Genomic DNA, 18,238 nt, shown 5'->3' with positions numbered 1-18,238 from the left:
ATTGAATGTCTTATTTTTGTTGAACATAGACTTTGAAGAATGTGGATAACCAAACAGTTGATGGTCCCCATAGTATTTTTCCAGAGGGTGAGTAAATCGAACATAAATGGTGACAGAATTTACATTTTTGGGTGAGCTATCCCTTTAAAGGACAAGTCCACTTCCAGAACGACAATTAACAGATAATGTACTCACTCCCTTGTCATCCAAGATGTTTATGTCTTTCTTTCTTCAGTCGTAAAGAAATTGTGTTTGAGGAAAACATTTCAGGATTTTTCTCCATATAATGGACTGATATGGTGCCCCGAGTTTGAACTAACCAAATGCAGTTTAAATGCAGCTTCAAATGATCCCAAATGGAGTTGTAAACAATCCCAGCCGAGGAAGAAGGGTCTTATCTGGTAAAAATCGATTAGTTATTTTCATTTAAAAAAAAAAAAAAAAAAAAAAAAAATAGTAAATACTTTTTAATCTCAAACACTCGTTTTGTCTTGCTCTCCCTGAACTCTGTGTATTCTGGGATCGTTTACAACTGCATTTGAGGGTCGTTTGAAGTCGCATTTAAACTGCATTTTGGAAGTTCAAAATCGGGGCACCATATCAGTCCATTATATGAAGAAAAATCCTGAAATGTTTCCCTCAAAAAACATAATTTGTTTGTGGCTGAAGAAAGAAAGACATGAACATCTTGGATGACAAGGGGTGAGTACATTATCTGTCAATTTTAGTTCTGGAAGTGGACTTCTCCTTTAATGTGACTGTGCATATGTACACAAACAGTGATCACGACTCTTCCTCAGGCACACGAACCTTACTTTCATAGGACACTAGAGTCTGGTAAAGACTTTCTCTGCTTTGGTTTCCACTGACACTGTTCCACTCAATTTCACGTGCAGAGTTGCCACCTTTCAGCTGATCCACATAATCAGTGTTCTGATGGAGAAACAAAATGTGGTCAAGGTGTTTAGACCCCAATGTGGCCCTTCTCTGGGTCACTGGGGACTCCCTAGGAGCAAAGGCCCGATCGGCGGAAACAGCTGTTGCAGGTATGGACAAGTATTTCCGTGCCAGTCTTGCCACAGCAGGAAAACGATGCTCCTTATTGCGCCACCATTGCAGGGGTGAGAGGCTACGCCTGCAAAGTGGCTCTGCTATGTAATTCTCCAGCTGCTGGTGAATCTCGGGCATGCGCTCAGTAGGATCCTCACCCAGAAGAATATCGTACATGCTCTGCGGGAGAGGACTCATCCGTATGCGAGGTGTGAGCTGTAAATCTCCTCTCAGCGGCGAGGTCATACTAGTCCCGCTAGAACGTCTTTTACGGTCGTTTGCGTTCTTGAAAGGCGATCCGACCTCAAGCGTATTTTCGTTGACCTGTTCTGGAGATGATACTGCGACGGAGGGCTCGCTTGGCTGCAGCTCAACGCTGTCACCTTCCTCCACCGATCCGCATGATTCAGGAGAATCCAAAGAAGCCATTGCAGGAATTGGCAAGGAATCGTCCAATCCGAAATCTGCAGGTTCTCCACGTTCATCCACAGTCTCTTCCACTTGCATGCTTCGTGTTCTATCTCCATTCATTCCTTCGTTGCTTCTGAAAGCCTGAACGGATAGAAGCTCTTTCACCTTGTCGTGCAACTTGCTCCGGGCATGTGGGCTGAGAAACCGCAACTCCTTAAAACGCGGGTCCAGGAACGAGGACAATACGGCTGGGGAGTCCAGAAGAGCATCTTCATCACTCAAACTCCAGCGTTTGTCCATACCAGCACGAATTCTCTCCATGACTCCCCTCACCACTGGACAGGTACACTCTGCAATTTTTTGTCCCAGAAGCCGAGACACTCCTTGTAGGCACGGCATTAGGGCTGAAATGGGTCCGTTGATGTCCTCGCTCAAAAATGATGCCGCAATGCGGACCGTTTTGAGCACGGGAACTAGTTCGTGTATAAGACGCCATTGGTGATCTGCCAGATTTGTTGCTACTTTTTGCTCCTCGAGGACAGAACTTACTACCCACTTGAGCTCTAGCAGACTCTCACACATCTCGATGGCGGTGGTCCAACGCCCTGGGTCGTTCAAGACCAGGCATGCGGATTCTTTATTAACAGCCTCTGCTTTCTGGCTCAGTGCTGTAGAAGCATTCACATCGTGCTGGAAATGTAGGACAATGGCACGGGCATCTGCCAGAGCTTGTCTGACAGTCTCCACGCAAAGTCCTTCCTGGACACAGAGTTTCAGGGCTTGTCCTGCACAAAGCAGTGGTGCCCATCCCTCTGGGAGATTACTAGGAGGAGGATGGCTGGGTCCAGCAAATTCTTGCTGATATTCCTGATCGATGGTCATATTCTCCTGCCCCCTGGACTCCGATCCACTTGGGGTGTCATGCACGACACAAAAAACGAAGTTCTCTGGAAGCTGGAACTCTGAGAGGACTGCTCTCAAGGTGTCTGCAAAGCTTGCTTGCCCTCTCTCAGAGGGGTTTCCTTTGAATTCTGCTATCGGTCGGGTCTCGAGCACGCACCGTGCCAGGCGCCAATGAGAGTCGACAAAATGCGCGCTGACTGTGAGGTAGTACTGACCGTCTCCGTCAACCCCGCATCCGTCTACTGATCGCCAGTATTCGGTGCACAGTGTCAGACAGTGAGAAGCTAGACTTGTCTGTAGATGCTGCTGAAGGCATTGCTTGAGGATGTGGTAGCGATGCCAAAGTAGGCTTCCAAGCAGAGATGGAGAAGGGACAGGGTAGTTAGGTTCTAGGCAACTCAGTAAAAGTTTGAACCCCCTCTCTTCCACCACAGACAATGGCTGAAGGTCTCTGAAGACCATTTCCAAGATAAGATCGGTCAGCACCTCTGCACGCTTGTTGCTGCAGGCTCTTGTGCCACTGCGGGCACTGCTGGCTGCAGCAGTGCTGCTCATTTCCCCAGTAGGAAAATTATACATTAGGCAGCCCATATCTGTATCTTGGTGCGCAATGGCATTTGAACTAGAAGTACCGCTTACCGTTGCACAGTCGGGGGCGTATGTGGTCCGAGCAGGTTTGGTCTCGGCCAGCTCAGCTGCCAGTACTTCTTCCTGCTCTTCTTTGACAGTAACAGGTAGCACTGCTTGAAATGAAACATTGCCTGTGGTGTTACACCTGTTACCAAGTAAAGAGGTCTGAATGTGAGAATGCAACGCCGTAGGAGTGGGGATGCCTGCTGTGTTGTGAGGGGGAACTGCTCCTTCCCTAATGCTGTGCTTGCGTCCTAAGTGTTCTCTCATAGACGTAGTGCTGTTGTGAAAGGAAAGCTGTCTCTTACAATGATTGCACTCGACACGATGCAGACTTAACTGAGTGTAGTGGTTCCACACTTTTGATGTGCGGCGATCAGAAAATGGCAAGAAACGCTGCATTCTCCGACGAAGAGTTGTACCGTTGAGACTTCCTGGATGCCTTTGAGGTGGGAGATCCATGTCTGTGGTGAAAGAAAAATTTTACAAAAATGATTTTTTTTAATGTATGTCACAGGAACTTAGATAATTATACAACTAGCACACTTAAGGTCAGATTTACTAACAGCCTTTGGCGTACAACCGTCTTTTGGCATTAAAATAGTACTCTAGACATAGACATGCAGTGAAAACTTAGTGTTGAAAAGACGTGGACAGTTATTTTTGCGCCTGAACTTGTTGAATATGCATTTGTAGGAGTTTCCCTTTCAGATGCAAAATTTATGGGAGGAGAGTATTAAAAGGAATCACACAACGCGGTTTACTAACATTTGCATTTGTCAAATTACTATATTTGCGCCATTATTTAATGCCCAAAAAAGCATGTCTTAAAGCAGGCGGTAATTTACGCTGCTCTTGGTAGATAGCGCTGCTCATTATGGAAATGATCTGGCTGCGGCTGTGTTCTTTAATTTGCACATTGTTAGCAAATCACACGCAGAATTTCCCCCTCCCAACAGCGCTTTTATGGGATTGCGCTCCAACACTAATTTGCCCAGTTTAGTAAATCTAGCCCTTACAGTTAAATTTACTTTGTAATGAAAAATTCATTAAAAATCTTTAATCCTACATCCTTAATTTGATAAACGAAAGTTTGCTTTTTCACTGAAATATTATGTCATGGTTAGAATGTGTTCCTTGCAACCTTATGTTTTCTGGGAGTCAACAAAGTTTCATAAATATACAGAAATCCTAGTGCTGTATGCAATTTGGGTAAACAAAGACATAGCATTATCAGCACTGCCTTTTTGTTTATATTTCGACTTAACTAACATTTTTCTTGATGCTGTGACATACATACATACAGCTTTTTAAAAAATTTTGTCATTAAGTGTCTCGCCTCACCTGTCCAAGTCACTGTGCACAAATTAGTTCTGGTATGCATTTGGGTGTGTGTGAGTGTGTGTTAAGAGAGAAATAAAGGGAAACTGTCTTATGCAACCATTAAAGAGAACTTCTAGTTAGCTAAGATATTATACACTACCAGTCAAAAGTTTTTGAACAGAAAGATTATTAATGTTTAAAGAATTCTCTTCTGCTCACCAAGCCTGTATTTATTTGATCAAAAACACAGTAAAAGCAGTAATATTGTGAAATATTTTTACTGTTTCTAGAACTACTTTCTATTTGAATATATTTTAAAACGTAATTTATTCCTGCAATCAAAGCTACGTTTTCAGCATTATTACTCCAATCTTTAGTGTCACATGATCCTTCAGAAATCATTCTAATATGCTGATTTGCTGCTCAAGAAACACTACTATTATTATTATTATTACCACCAATATATAAAACAGTTAAGCACATTTTTCAGGATTCGTTGATGAAGAGAAAGATCCAAAGATCAGCATTTATCTGAAATTAAAAAAATGATAAAGACATTTATAATGTTACAAAAGATTTCTAATTCAGATAAATGCTGTTCTTCTGAACTTTCTATTCAAAGAAACCTGAAAAAATTCTACTCCGCTGTTTTCAATAATAATAGTAGTAAATGTTTTTTAAGCAGCAAATCAGAATATCAGAATGATTTCTGAAGGATTATGTGACTGGAGTAATAATGCTAAAAATTCAGCTTTGAAATCACATGAATAAATTACATTTGAAAATATAATCAAATAGAAAACATTTTAAATAGTAGAAATATTTTACAATTTTACTGTTTCTGCTGTACTTTGGATCAAATAAATGCAGGCTTGGTGAGCAGAAGAGACTTCTTTAAAGAAAAAAAAACATTAAAAAGCTTACTGTTTACAAATTTTGACTGGTAGCCAAAAAAATGCAACACCGTTAAATGCTATAAAATAGTAGTTGTAAGGCAAGTGAAAGGTAAATTTAGGCATGTATTTTTTTTTTATTCGGTGACTTGACACTAATTCACAAGGTTATCACCTTTTAAAGGGTACTGGAGTGTGTGAAATTATTTTTAAAACTATAAATATATCCATCTATGTAGTATTTTATGTTGTTTTTATTATTATCATTAGTTAATAAAACCGTTTATATAATAATTATACCAGAACACTGTTGTAACGAACGAAACCAGTACAGCATGTCACACAGCAAGACAATCAAAAACATCTTTGTTTTTTGCGGAAACATTTAGAATAAATAATATTTGTATTAAGATTTTGACTCCATGTCAGGCAAATCCCTCTCTTGCTCGTTACAAGAGCGTTTAGCCAGAGAACAATAACCATGCAATATGATACTAATGAAACAATTCCGCTATTATTTACATCAAACGTCACTGGATGTTCTTCCGGGCGAGCACAAGGGCCATTGAGGTTTCATCCTTTTCCAGCTCGTGTGTTAACACCACTAAATATTACAGGCTTCCGCAATGCTGACTTATATAACGTATTTATTTCCGTGTCGACAAAATAAATAATACCCTACTAATAACATATAAAAAAATCTCAGAATTCCTGCACATCCTCCGCGCGTTTGCGACCTACACACTGGATGTGCTTGGCTGGGTGGCCACTAGGGTACCAGGGTAAGTTGTCCACAATCGAGAAAAGCGAATAATGCACATCAGTCGCGTCTATATATTATAACTGCTTGACATTGCTCGTGTAGATGAGATATATAAATTGCTACATAACTGTAAATATGTAATCATTAACTGATTACTTCTGACAAGTAATAATGTAAATACTACAGTTCGTTTATTTTGAAAACATCCATTTTACGACAACCCCTAAAGTCTTAGCGAATTTACTTCCGATTTCCGCATGATGTGTCAATAAAACAAATAACTTCAATTCAGGCGATGTGAATGGGATATTGCTTGGATATCATTCCCTACAGTCTGGCTCAAATTTAATCCAACAAAATGGATAATTCTGGAAAAGAAAAGGAAGCTATGGCCATCATGGCTGAGGCAGACAAGAAAATGAAAACGTCGCATTCGTTGTTCGGATCGTTTTTTGGGTAAATCCACTAATGATGTTTTTTGCACCTCCGCGATATTGAATGTGCAAATCTTGCACATTAAAATATAACATCTAAAATAATAAGTATCCAACACAAGTTTGCAACAAGCAATGTTGACATATATATTTTGAATTGACGAATATTGATAAGCAATACTTTTGAAATGGCATTATTTGTAATACGGCGTTGTTCGCATTTACCTGTCATAAACCTACCAGAGTTTCTTTTTACACTCCGCAGACTTTGCACAAAAGTAAAACCAGCCAGTTAGCCAAGTAGCATCACATTGCACGTATTAAGCGTCATTATAAACACAGTTTTGTGCGCTGAATGTATCCCTTACCGTTTGCTTTCATTCATACGTAACTTAAAACCAAAGCACACTGAGACATATATGTGTTTTTGCTTTGATTTAACACTTTTGAAACTCACCCATGCTGCCTTCGCTCGGCTCTTCCGTGCATAGTCTCTCGCCACCGTTGGCTACAGCGGGGATGTTGAGTCGATGTTTCACTCTGAGGTGTTTTATCATGTTGGCTGTATTTGAAGAGAACTTAAAGGTCGTCTTACACAACCTGCAGTAAACAGTGGCATTGTTCTCATTTTTGATGTAGTACTTCCAGGCTACAGAGCAATATCGGGCCTGTGTTTTCACACTGATTTCTGTCTCCTCTTGCTTCATGTTGGCCATATCAGGTCTGGAAACACGTTGTGTGATTGAGGGCTAACGCTGCTAATAGCGCCTCCTATCGGTTTCAACGAACTGAATGAACCTCCCCTTTGCTTTTGTTCATTGTAGGAGCTCCTCCAAGGTCGAGGAGGCCTGTGACTTGTACGTGAGAGCTGCCAACATGTTCAAGATGGCCAAGAATTGGAGTGGTACGACACATAGCAACTTTTGCACCACAATATGAGTGTGTTCAATAAGTATGTTATATTTGTATCACTGCTTTGTTCCTCTTTAAGCTGCAGGAGATGCTTTCTGCAAAGCTGCACAACTGCATTTACAGGTGCAAAGCAAGCACAACGCAGCCGTAAACTTTCTTGATGCTGGCAATGCGTTCAAAAAGGCTGATCCTCAAGGTACAGCTCACATTGTTAATTTTATGAGCAACAATAAATCTCAAAGTATGTAGTGTCTGTAATTCTGTTGTGGCTCTTCTGCAACTTTTCTACACAGAGGCGATAAGCTGTTTCTGTCAGGCCATTGACATCTACACAGACATGGTCTGTGAAAAGTCTTATTTAAGAATTCGAATACAATTTAACATAAATATGCTACTCTGAGTTTTGGCAATACACTTTTCTGATTAGGGATTTTGTCTTACAAATCTGTTTGCACAGGGACGTTTCAACATTGCCGCGAAACACCACATATCTATTGCTGAAATCTATGAATCTGAGTTACTGGACATAGATAAAGTAAGTGGGAAGTCATTTATTTATGTAAAGGTGCACATTTATCAATAAGTGACAATATCAAAAGTAGGAGTATTAAAATATACTATTTTTCAAACATTTGGGGTTAGTGAGATATGAAATGAATACATTTATTAAAGGATGCATTAAATTGATCAAAACTGAAAGTAAAGATGTTTGTAATGTTACAAAAGATTTCTATTTCAAATAAATGTTCTTCTTTTTAATCTTCTGTCCATCACAGAGTGCTTACAGAATTTGGGTTTCCAGAAAGAAGCACAACCGTTTTCAGCACTGATAATAAGAAATGTTTCTTATTATTATTAGATTATTAGATTTTTAAGTTATAAGTTCGACTTTTTATCTCGTAATTTGTACATTTTATCTCATAATTTCAACTTTTTACCTCATAATTTTGACTTAACGATGTCATAATTTCAACTTAGTCATAATTTTGACCTTCTATCTCATAATTATTACTTAAATCATAATTTAGACTTTAAAAGTCGTAATTTCGACTTTTTGTCTTGTAATTACAACTTTTAAAGTCATAATTTCTACTTTTTATCTCATAATTTCAACTTTTTAGGTCTAAATTTTGGTCATACTTTTTATCTTGTAATTATGATTTAAGTCATAATTTTGACTTTTTATCTCATAATTATGACTTTTGAAGTCATAATTTTGACTTCTTTTAGTCATAATTTTAACTTTTTATCTCATAATTTTGGCTAGAAGTCATTGTGATTTTTATCTCATAATTTCAACTCTTTAAGTCTTAATTTTGACTTTTTATCTTGTAATTATGACTTAAGTCAATTTCAACTTTATAAGTCATAATTTCATAAATTCTTTTTATCTTGTAATTACGACTTTTAAAGTAATAATATCAACTTTTAGTCATAATTTCAACTTTTTATCTAATAATTTTGACTTTATAGACTTTTTATCTCAAAATTATGACTTAAGTATGTCAGAATTTCAACTTTTTAAGGCATGAATTTGTGGCAGAAATGGGCTTCTATAGTAAAGTTATTTTATATTGTAATAACGTTTAGTAGTAATAATTTTTTAAACATTACAGCCTCCAGACTTTTGAAAAGTATTTAATTTTTTAATGCATCCAGATGATACCACAATGACCAAAATAAGAACCCCTTGTTATAAGAAGTTGCTATTATTTGTGCCCAAAATACTTTTATTTATTTATTTTATTTTTTACTTTTTCATTTATTTGTTTACAGGCCGTTACTCATTATGAACAGGCAGCAGATTATTTCAAAGGGGAGGAGTCTACCAGGTACTCTACAGTAGTCTTTATATCAAATGTGTTGTGGAACAATGTAGGTTTAAGCACAAATGCTGTGTTGTAATTAAACAATTTCATTTAGTATTATTAAACTCACTCTCTCTGTTTCTCTCTTCAGTGCAGCTAACAAGTGTCTTCTCAAAGTGGCAACCTATGCGGCTCAGATGGAGCAGTACCAGAAAGCCATTGAAATATTTGAGCAGGTCTGTGTGACTTGATCTTCTGTGTTCATTTGTCTCATTCATCCTTATGTTGATTGGCATGTTGTCTTTGCTCAGATTGGGACTTACTCTATGGACACTACCTTGTTGAGGTATGGTGCTAAGGACCATTTCTTCAAAGCAGCACTGTGTCACTTCTGTGTGGATATGCTCAACTGCAAGGTGACTGATTTACACTCTTCACAATGTGAAAACATTTACAGTGAATAATATGTAGCTTTCAGCTTTCTCACTATTTAACCTTTGTTGTATTCAATAGCTGGCTGTACAGAAGTATGAAGAGATGTATCCAGCCTTCTCAGATGCTAGAGAGTGCAAACTTCTTAAGGTTGGAGACTTTCTTTCCAATACATTTAGTTACTTAAAGTTTCTTATATAGAATGGAATTGTGATCTCAGATTCTGGGTCAACATCCATTGAGATTGAAGGTGGATGTATAGCCCAAATCCTTATCTGTTAGGTTTCAGTTGTCTCTATTTATTGTCTTATTGTTTTGTATGTTATACATTGCCTTTCTAAATGAGGTGCAGTTGGCAAGATTTTGTTAAATCAGAAATGCTGTTAAAAACAGTACTATTGTGAAATATTATTATAATATGTGATGTTACTCCAGTTTTCAGTGTCACATAATCCATTAAAAATCATTCTAATATGCTGATTTGCTGCTCAAGAAACATTTCATATTATTATCAGTGTTATTATCGGTGTTACATAATATTTTTGTGGAAACCATGATACTTTTTCCAGTATTATTTTATAGAAAGTTGTAAAGAACAAAATGAAATAGATTTTTTGTAACACAATGTGAGTGTTTACTGTTACTTTTGATCAATTTAATGGTTCCTTGCTGAATAAAAGTGTTAATTATGTTATATATACATCTGACAAACCCCAAACTTTTGAACAGTGGTGTACATAGAGTCCTTGAACACTTTGTTTGACTTTATACAAAGCAGTCAATTACAATTTAAGTTTCTGCTTTTCACACTAAACAGAAACTTCTTAATGCACATGAAGAGCAGAATATTGATGCATACGCTGATGCAGTAAGTTCTCTTAGTATTTTGTTTCAAGTTTTACATAATGCAACGCACACATTTTAACTGTAGTAGTTCATTGATGGATTACTCCATGCAAAATTCTGGATTCTTTTATTTCATTAGGTAAGGGAATTTGACTCCATCACCAGGCTTGATCAGTGGCAGACCACCATGTTACTAAGAATCAAGAAGACCATTCAGGATGAAGAGAATGACCTTCGCTAATGTCGCTAAGTCATGATTCCAAGCTCATTCCTCTCAACTAACAGTGATTCCTTTCTTACCATGTTGATTATTTATTCATATATGTGAAAATGAAGGTCACATGCACATTATGCTCATTATGGTCTTAGGGCTTTTTCCCCCAAATCCTAATGTCTTCAAAGAATTGTAACTTTTATCCCAAAGAACACTGTGAAGTCTTCTAGAATGACACTGGGCAGAATCTATGTTACAAGCTTTAACCACAACATTCCTTTGTTGTAAATGTAACTCTGATTATTTTATGTGTTACTATTTACGTTCATGCTTGTGCAGCTTCCATAATTGTTTTATTTATTCTTCTATTAATGGTTGTAAATGATAATTTGATTTTCATTTGTTACTCACCAAGTGACAAGGCTTATGTGTCAATATTTATTAGTTGTATTTATTAGTAATGATAATTCTAGAATGCAAAATTCTATAACTGTGATGATCAGCTAGAATCAGCTGAAACAGGCCTAATTGCTATATTCTTGTTTTCCTCTTTGGAGGAAATAATGAAGAACTAATTTAATTCTGTAAGCTCTTGAATGAAATAAGCTTATTTAAAAACTGATAATAAATTTAGCTTAAAGGCATAGTTCACCCAAAATGAAACTTTTGTCATTAATTACCCAGCCTCATGTCATTCCAAACTTGTAAGACCTTTGTTCATCTTCAGAACACAAATTAAGATATTTTTGATGACCCTCCATAGACAGAAAGGTCCTACCATTGTCAAGGCACAGAAACATAGTAAGTCGTAATTTTATGAAGCTACAAGAATACTTTTTGTTTATGAGCAGAGGTATGAACACATATGCGTCAGAGTACATTCAATAATGGCGACGGACTGTCCCAGTAGAAAAGAAATCACTGAATAAAGTAGTCATGTTTGTTTTCTACAAGAAGTATTCTCATTGCTTGATAAAATTGCGGTTGAACCACTGATGTCACATAGACTATTTTATCAATGTCTTTACTAGTTTTCTGGGCCTTGAATATGGTAGTTGCGTTGCTGTCTATCCAGGGTCAGAAAGCTCTCAGATTTCATCAAAAATATATTTTGTGTTTCAAAGAACACAAAGAAGATCTAGCAGCTTTGGAACGACATGAGGGTGAGTAAATAAATAATTTTTGGGTGAACTAATCCTTTTTGTACCAACACATAGAAGTGTGAGTCTGCATGATGGTAAGGTATTTTGCTGGACTCTGGGATGTGAAGATGCATCAGTCCTCTGTCCACTCAGTCTGAAGATGGACTGGTTAAATGTGCAATTTGTTTATTATGTAGAGTAAATTAAATAGGTTTTACTTGAGGAACAAGCATGAAATGAAACTGCTTTACATTTTCTTAAGCTAATCTCAAACTGTGTTTATTTTATTGACATATTACAATACTCAGAAAACAGGTTCATAATTGAAAGTCATAGTGATTGTTATCTAACAGGAATTATAATTAATAGGCTTCTTATTTATTAAGTTATTATTTATTGCAATTCAGTGCTTTTCGTGTTGACAGTTTCATCTGCATACACGTTTTGATGATTATGACTAATCATGAACCAATAGAGGAACTTCAGCATGGAAAATAGCATGGCAGAATAAGCTTAATGTAATAAAAAATTAAGTATGTTTGGAGGCTAGCAGTGGAAGCATGCATTAACTCATCAAAACTGTTATGTTAAACTGATTTACAAAGCTAATAAATTATTTGATTCCCCCAATTGTTGTTGAGTATTAATATTTCAGCGATGTAAACACACTTGTTTAGATGTGGATTCTTTAAGGAACTGTACATATAAAACTTTAAGCATCAACCATCAACACACCTTCTGAAGCAGGTTTATTTTTGTTTTAATCATCCTCTTCCTCCTCATCTTCTAGATCCTCTGTTTCTTCCAGGGCTGCCGTCTGCTCCTCCAGAGCAGCTTTCAAAGCTTGCTCTTCCTCCACACTGGGGTCCAGGGCCTCTGTGATCTCAGGCCCGCTGGGGTACTCATTTTGGGGTGGTGGGAGAATGGTTGGGGTGAAGGCCTCACCAATATATTTCATCCCCCAACCAATGTATATGTTTCCAAACTTCCTGAGAGGGAGCACAGGAATGGTTTTACTTCAGCTAAAAAAGTATGGTACATTTTGAAAAGCAAGGTTCTTACCTGCCACTAGCATAAGCATAAGCTCCAGGCCAGAGGTTGGAGCGCAGCACAGCGATGGAAAACTGAGGAATGAGGTTAGAGGAGATCATGGAGCTCCAAGGTGGGGTGTCATTAATCTCTGTGGACAGAACACATTAGAGCTCAACATTTAAACTGTGCTGGAGATATTTAATGTAAATGCGATGCAGTGTGACTGACTTGCATCCTCAGACAGAGGCGTCAAAAGAGGAGGCCCGACTTCAGGCTCTGGCTCATCAGGTTCCTCCTCCCTCTCTTCCTCCTCTGCATCTTCATCCACGTCATCTGTAGACTTCTTAGTCACGTTTACCCACACACAGCGGCCCTAAAATTCACACATATTCAGTACTGTGCAAATGTCTAAACCATGTTTCATTTTCCACCAAAAATGATTTATATTGTTTGCTTTAGTGTGTGATAGTCCACTCAAAAATGAATATTCTGTTATTATTTACTAACTCTTATGCTATTGCAAACCTGTATGACTTTTCTTTGTTGATATATTTAGGAATGTTGGTAACCAAACAGTTTTGGTTACCATTGACTTTTATTATATGACAAAAAATGCAATGGAAGTCAATGGGAACCAAAACTGTTTGGTTACCAGCATTTTTCAAAATATCTTTTTTTTGTGTTCTACAGAGGAACGTAAGTCATACAGGTTTGGAATGACATGAGGGTGAGTAAATAATGATAGATTATCATTTTAAATGTAAACATTCAGTTAATTTTTGTATGCACAACACACAGTATGATCCACAGAGACATTTTAGGATGGATGAATCCCAGTAAGCCACCTGTTTCTTACCTGTGTAAGAATATGCTGTACATGATGGACCCACAGATTCAAAGACTCAGCCATCTCATTAACATGGATGCCCTCAAAGTTAGGATTCTCCTCAAAGCTGTCTCGCAGTCCATCATCCTCACCTTCATCCTCCCCAAACTGGTAGAATCCCAGAGGGCTGACGTGCGTGCCTGCTGAGATCCGTGCGATCTGGGCACGCAGGTAGTTGGCTTCATTTCCAGGAAAGGGAGGATAGCTTACAACAGGAGCATCAAGCCTGCCTGTGAAGAACCTGCGGACCTGCCGCGCCACTGTGATCTGAGCGGGGGTGACCATCGGCAATCTGACCCACGGCATACCGGGCTCTTGACACACAAAATAAGTGTATTTGTTGACACCGGTGTGATTTTCTTCCTTTGGCACTGGCGGAGGTGGCTTGTATGTCGATTTGGGGGGAGGATCAGCCTGCAAGAAAAGTTCAATAATTTTGAATGCACATTTGTATTCATATTTTTTCTCTTTAGGGTGCGGTCACATTTTGACAAACTTTTAGGGGCGAAATACTGTCATTTCAATAGGAATTAATGCGTTAGGGAGTTTCACATAAGGGCGAAAAAGTTACCCATGCAGATTTCGCTCATGTTTAAGTTGGCAATGTGAATTTTGCAGGCAAAAAGACTTCATTTTCGAAGCAAGCAGCTTTCTTTTGTTTAAAGGGATAGTTCACCCAAAAATGAAAATTCTGTCATTAATTACTCACCCTCATGTCATTCCAAACCCGTAAGACCTTTGTTCATCTTCAGAACGCAAATTAAGATACTTTTTATGAAATCTGAGAGCTTTCTGACCCTCCATAAACAGCAAGGTTCCTTCCATGTTCAAGGTCCTGAAAGGAACCAAGAACATCGACACAATACTTCACGTGGCATCAGTGGTTTGACCATAATTGTATGAAGCTACGAGAATACTTTTTGTGTGAAAAAACAAAAATAAAGACTTTATTTAACAATTCTCCTCTGTGTCACCCTAGGCGGCATTTTGGAACTGCTGAATCGTTAAGTCGTTATTTTGGTTCTTTTTTGCGCACAAAAAGTATTCATGTAACTTTATAAAATTACAGATTTGGATTTGGAACGACATGAGGGTGAGTAGTGACAGAATTTTAATTTTTTGGGTGAACTATCCCTTTAACTCAGTGAATTACTGTGAACTTGAAAGTGAGCAAAATCTTTAACCCTCACGTAAAACCCCAGATTCCTACTGAAATGACAACCGCAGAATTTCACTGAGTAACTATCTTTACTCCAGAAAGTAGATTTATTTACTTCAGTTGGCATTTTGTGACTTACAGCTTCCACAAGCTCTGTGTCATCCTTGTCCTCCTGTGGCTCTTCCTCCCTCTCCTCATCCTCATGTGTCTGTTCTGTCCCCTCCTCCTCCTCTCCTTCACCCTCTCTGAATTCCCCCTCAGCCACCAGGTAGTTGCTCTGCGTGCCGAGGATCTTGCCCCAGAATCGACAGCGTAGGAGACACTGTGAGTCCACCAGCTGTTTCAAAGCCAGAAAGATTCTCTGCATCTCTTCTCTCCCCAGACCCACACCAGCTTGCTCAAAGAAGAACCCAAGTTCTGCAACATTCGGTAGAGGAGACTCCACCTGGAAATGACACAGAATGTATTACAGAAACTGTTGTATTGAACTGCCCATGAGAGTCACCACAACACATCTACAGTGGTCCTGAAGTAGAAGTATTTGAACCTTGAAGAGACGATCCACCCAAAGAAATGTCCTTCCAAACCCACATGACATTTGTCGCTCTTCAAAACATAAATTTCGATTATTTTTTATGAAACTTGAGCAGTCTCTATCCCTTCCTCTACCCATATGAATTGAATGGTTTAATCCAAGTCTTATGAAGAGATATGATTGCGCTATATTTAGTATATTTATTAAGCGTTATTTTGGTAAAAAGCGATTACAGAGAACAGTTGAATACTCTAAAATTAAAATTCTATATTTGAATGTTACTTTTTTATGTCTAAAATATTTGTTAAACAAGCTTAAATGTATGTAATATTGTAAACTATTCTGTACTCAACCAAATAAATTTAATTTGTCTTATATTTTGTCCATGTGTTCTTGCTTAATAATAAATATTCATCTTTTATTTATTGCTGTTGCCTCTACTATTTTGTGTGTGTTTTTATTAGTTCCAGTCCATTTTAAACCAGCAATATTATAATTGTTAAACAATAGCTGACTTAAGTAAAATAACCCAGCGTGTTTGGTAAAAACATTTAACATAATAACCCATTTAACAAAATAACCCAGCATGTGTTCTGTCCAATATGTACCCAGTGCTGGTTTTGCCAAATAACCCAAGTTGGGTTGTTTTTAACCTAGCATTTTTTAGTTTTGGTTACCTGGACTTTCAAAATGGAGGGACAGAAACCTCACAGGTTTCATTAGAATATTTTAATTTGTGCTTCAAAGAGTGACCAAAGTCTTAAGGGTTTGGAAGGACATGAGGGTGAGTAAATGATGACAGAATTTTCATTTTTGGACGAACCACCCCTGTAAATCAGTCCTAAATCTCTAACCCCTGGTTTCACAGACAAGGCTTAAGCTTAGTCCTAAACTAAAATGTAAGTCTGAGCTGTTTCAGCTGAAAGAAACTTGCACTGACTGATCTTAAAATATATCAGTGCCTTTGTATTGTCTCAAGATGCACACCAGTGATGTTTTTTTCTAAGGCAGGTGTATAAAAATGACTTAAATGTCCTAATTGAACTATGGCCTAATCCTGGCTTAGGCTAAGCCCCGTCTATGAAACTGGGCCTATATGTGTTAGCATTAGAAAAAGAAAAAATTTCACACTGTTTTCACTGCTGAAAATACCAAATCTTACCAAATCTTCCTCATGATCACCTTCATCACCTGCCGTCCGCGTAAATAGCGCCTTCTGCTGCTCGGCCAGTAACAGAGCCGCGGATGAGGACGGACTGTCCCGCATGGTGTCCTGCTTCTCCTGAAGAATACTTCCTTTCAGATCACGACTCATGTCCTCTATCACATCGACTGCGTTCTCTGGACGCTCATCCATAACTTTGGTTAACAGTCGTACGAGGTGGTCGTAGCTGGATGAAGAGGTTCAAGAGCATCAGTATCAACACATGTCAGCCATGACCATTTTGCTAAGCACTGCTTTTAATGGATGGACTCGAATGTATCACTTAAAATTTAGGCATTTGTGTTTGTGTAAGTGTGTAGGGGAGGCTGGGATAGTTGTCACAATGTTTGTAACAAATTTAGGACACGTTTAGTACATTCTTCCTTCAAAATTAAGCAATATCCTCATATTTTTGTAAAAGCTTTTGTAAACTAGTGACTAGGTGATGCTAATGTTATGATGTACTTACAGGTTGAGGTTTGTTTTTGTGCTGTTCTTCATCATGAAAGCTTTCAAGTTCGCTGCAGCCTGCAGTCTCTCATTGTTCAACGCTTCCTCAGTCATCTCCATATTGGAAAAACTTACGAACTGTCGCTGACTAATGAAAACTCTATATTTTTCAGCCTTTATACCAATGCCAAATCTCAATTAACATCAAACCGGCTTAGCACAGACATCAGCGCATTTCCCGCAGCTCACTTCCGTTGCTATGGACTCAGCGGTGTAACTACAACAAACTTGTTGCCTGGCAGCGTCTTTATTCTGACGCTGTTAAAATGTTTTGGGTAACGCATTACAAGTAACGCGAGTTACGTAATCAGATTACCTTTTTTAGCGGAGTAATGCATTACTTTTTAAATTTACAAAAAAATGTATGTCCCTGGACCACAAAACCAGTCATAATGTTTTGTTTTTGTTTGTTTGTTTGTTTTTATTGTTAGGATAGGAGAATATTTGACCGAGATACAACTATTTGAAAATCTGGGAAAAAAAAAAAAAAAATCAACATTTTGAGAAGACCACCTTTAAAGTTGTCTAAAAGAAGTTCTTAGCAATGCATATTACTAATCAAAATTACATTTTGATATATTTACAGTAAGAAATTGACTAAATATCTTCCTGGAACATGATCTTTACTTAATATCCTAATGATTTTTGGCATAATAAAAGAAAAAATTATCATTTTGACCCATACAATGTATTTTTGGCTATTCTTACAAATATATCCGTGCTACTTAAGTCTGGTTTTGTTGTCCAGGGTCACATATCTGAGATACGTTTTCAAATAAGTAACACCAGTTACTGTTTTTTCCCCATTTACTGATTGAAAGCTCTCCTCGGGTGTAATATGTCACTTTGTTTCTAGAATAAATGTGAACATGCATTAATTAATCTCACTCACAAAAATAAAATTCAATAATAAAATTTTAAATAATATAATGTATTTAATCCCATTTTATTAACCAGAGTCTTTGCTGCTGACCTTCGATGATCCAATTATCCAACCATACTAATAAGCTAAATTTACTCCAGATAAACTATATTCTTCTTTTTTTTTTTTTTAACTGTCCTCTTCTTTGTTCTACTGTACAGACGTCAATTGACTTTTTCAGCCTTAGGCTTTTGGTGTGAAAGGGCTTTTGCATTTGACGAAAATAGAA

The 18,238-nt window shown here is 37.8% G+C and overlaps 3 protein-coding genes across 4 annotated transcripts; 1 reads left to right on the top strand and 2 right to left on the bottom strand.

The window, feature by feature from the left end:
* Positions 1–429: 429 nt before the first annotated feature.
* On the bottom strand, positions 430–7,218 carry si:dkeyp-117b8.4 (uncharacterized). 2 transcript variants are annotated; one of them, XM_051110069.1, is made up of 2 exons: positions 6,865–7,218; positions 430–3,458 (listed from the first exon to the last, which is right to left on the bottom strand). In XM_051110069.1, exons 1-2 carry the CDS (start codon positions 7,121–7,123, stop codon positions 784–786), a joined length of 2,934 nt encoding a protein of 977 aa, XP_050966026.1. In that variant the 5' UTR covers positions 7,124–7,218; the 3' UTR covers positions 430–783. The 2 variants fall into 2 exon arrangements, with proteins under 2 accessions (XP_050966026.1, XP_050966028.1); XM_051110071.1 differs by lacking the exon at positions 6,865–7,218 and adding an exon at positions 5,733–5,969.
* napaa (N-ethylmaleimide-sensitive factor attachment protein, alpha a) lies at positions 6,213–10,724 on the top strand. The gene is made up of 11 exons (XM_051110073.1): positions 6,213–6,429; positions 7,232–7,311; positions 7,399–7,515; positions 7,613–7,659; positions 7,777–7,854; positions 9,096–9,151; positions 9,279–9,363; positions 9,439–9,543; positions 9,641–9,709; positions 10,377–10,427; positions 10,545–10,724. The coding sequence occupies exons 1-11, from the start codon at positions 6,332–6,334 to the stop codon at positions 10,644–10,646; spliced, it is 888 nt and encodes a 295-aa protein (XP_050966030.1). The 5' UTR covers positions 6,213–6,331; the 3' UTR covers positions 10,647–10,724.
* Positions 10,725–12,212: 1,488 nt separating this feature from the next.
* Positions 12,213–17,310, bottom strand: rsph4a (radial spoke head component 4A). Its single transcript, XM_051110072.1, has 7 exons — positions 17,047–17,310; positions 16,536–16,764; positions 14,978–15,283; positions 13,650–14,093; positions 13,022–13,166; positions 12,824–12,941; positions 12,213–12,750 (listed from the first exon to the last, which is right to left on the bottom strand). Exons 1-7 carry the CDS (start codon positions 17,145–17,147, stop codon positions 12,522–12,524), a joined length of 1,572 nt encoding a protein of 523 aa, XP_050966029.1. The 5' UTR covers positions 17,148–17,310; the 3' UTR covers positions 12,213–12,521.
* Between the last annotated feature and the right edge of the window lie 928 nt (positions 17,311–18,238).

This window comes from Labeo rohita, chromosome 5 (genome assembly GCF_022985175.1).
Source record: "Labeo rohita strain BAU-BD-2019 chromosome 5, IGBB_LRoh.1.0, whole genome shotgun sequence".
Classification (NCBI taxonomy): Eukaryota; Metazoa; Chordata; class Actinopteri; order Cypriniformes; family Cyprinidae; genus Labeo; species Labeo rohita.
Note: the sequence above shows the minus strand (reverse complement) of the source record. Positions and strands in the feature narration are given on the sequence as shown.

What these genes read in the sequence shown, in the direction of transcription:
- napaa (XM_051110073.1), top strand. Translation starts at nt 6,332, where the DNA reads ATGGATAATTCTGGAAAAGAAAAGGAAGCTATGGCCATCATGGCTGAG. An exon ending in TTGTTCGGATCGTTTTTTGG is followed by an intron (nt 6,430 to 7,231) that starts GTAAATCCACTA and finishes TGTTCATTGTAG; the next exon opens with GAGCTCCTCCAAGGTCGAGG. An exon ending in TTGACATCTACACAGACATG is followed by an intron (nt 7,660 to 7,776) that starts GTCTGTGAAAAG and finishes CTGTTTGCACAG; the next exon opens with GGACGTTTCAACATTGCCGC.
- rsph4a (XM_051110072.1), bottom strand. Translation starts at nt 17,147, where the DNA reads ATGGAGATGACTGAGGAAGCGTTGAACAATGAGAGACTGCAGGCTGCA. An exon ending in ACAAAAACAAACCTCAACCT is followed by an intron (nt 16,765 to 17,046) that starts GTAAGTACATCA and finishes CTCTTCATCCAG; the next exon opens with CTACGACCACCTCGTACGAC. An exon ending in TACAGCATATTCTTACACAG is followed by an intron (nt 13,167 to 13,649) that starts GTAAGAAACAGG and finishes TGTGAATTTTAG; the next exon opens with GGCCGCTGTGTGTGGGTAAA.
- si:dkeyp-117b8.4 (XM_051110069.1), bottom strand. Translation starts at nt 7,123, where the DNA reads ATGGCCAACATGAAGCAAGAGGAGACAGAAATCAGTGTGAAAACACAG. An exon ending in GCCGAGCGAAGGCAGCATGG is followed by an intron (nt 3,459 to 6,864) that starts GTGAGTTTCAAA and finishes CTTTCACCACAG; the next exon opens with ACATGGATCTCCCACCTCAA.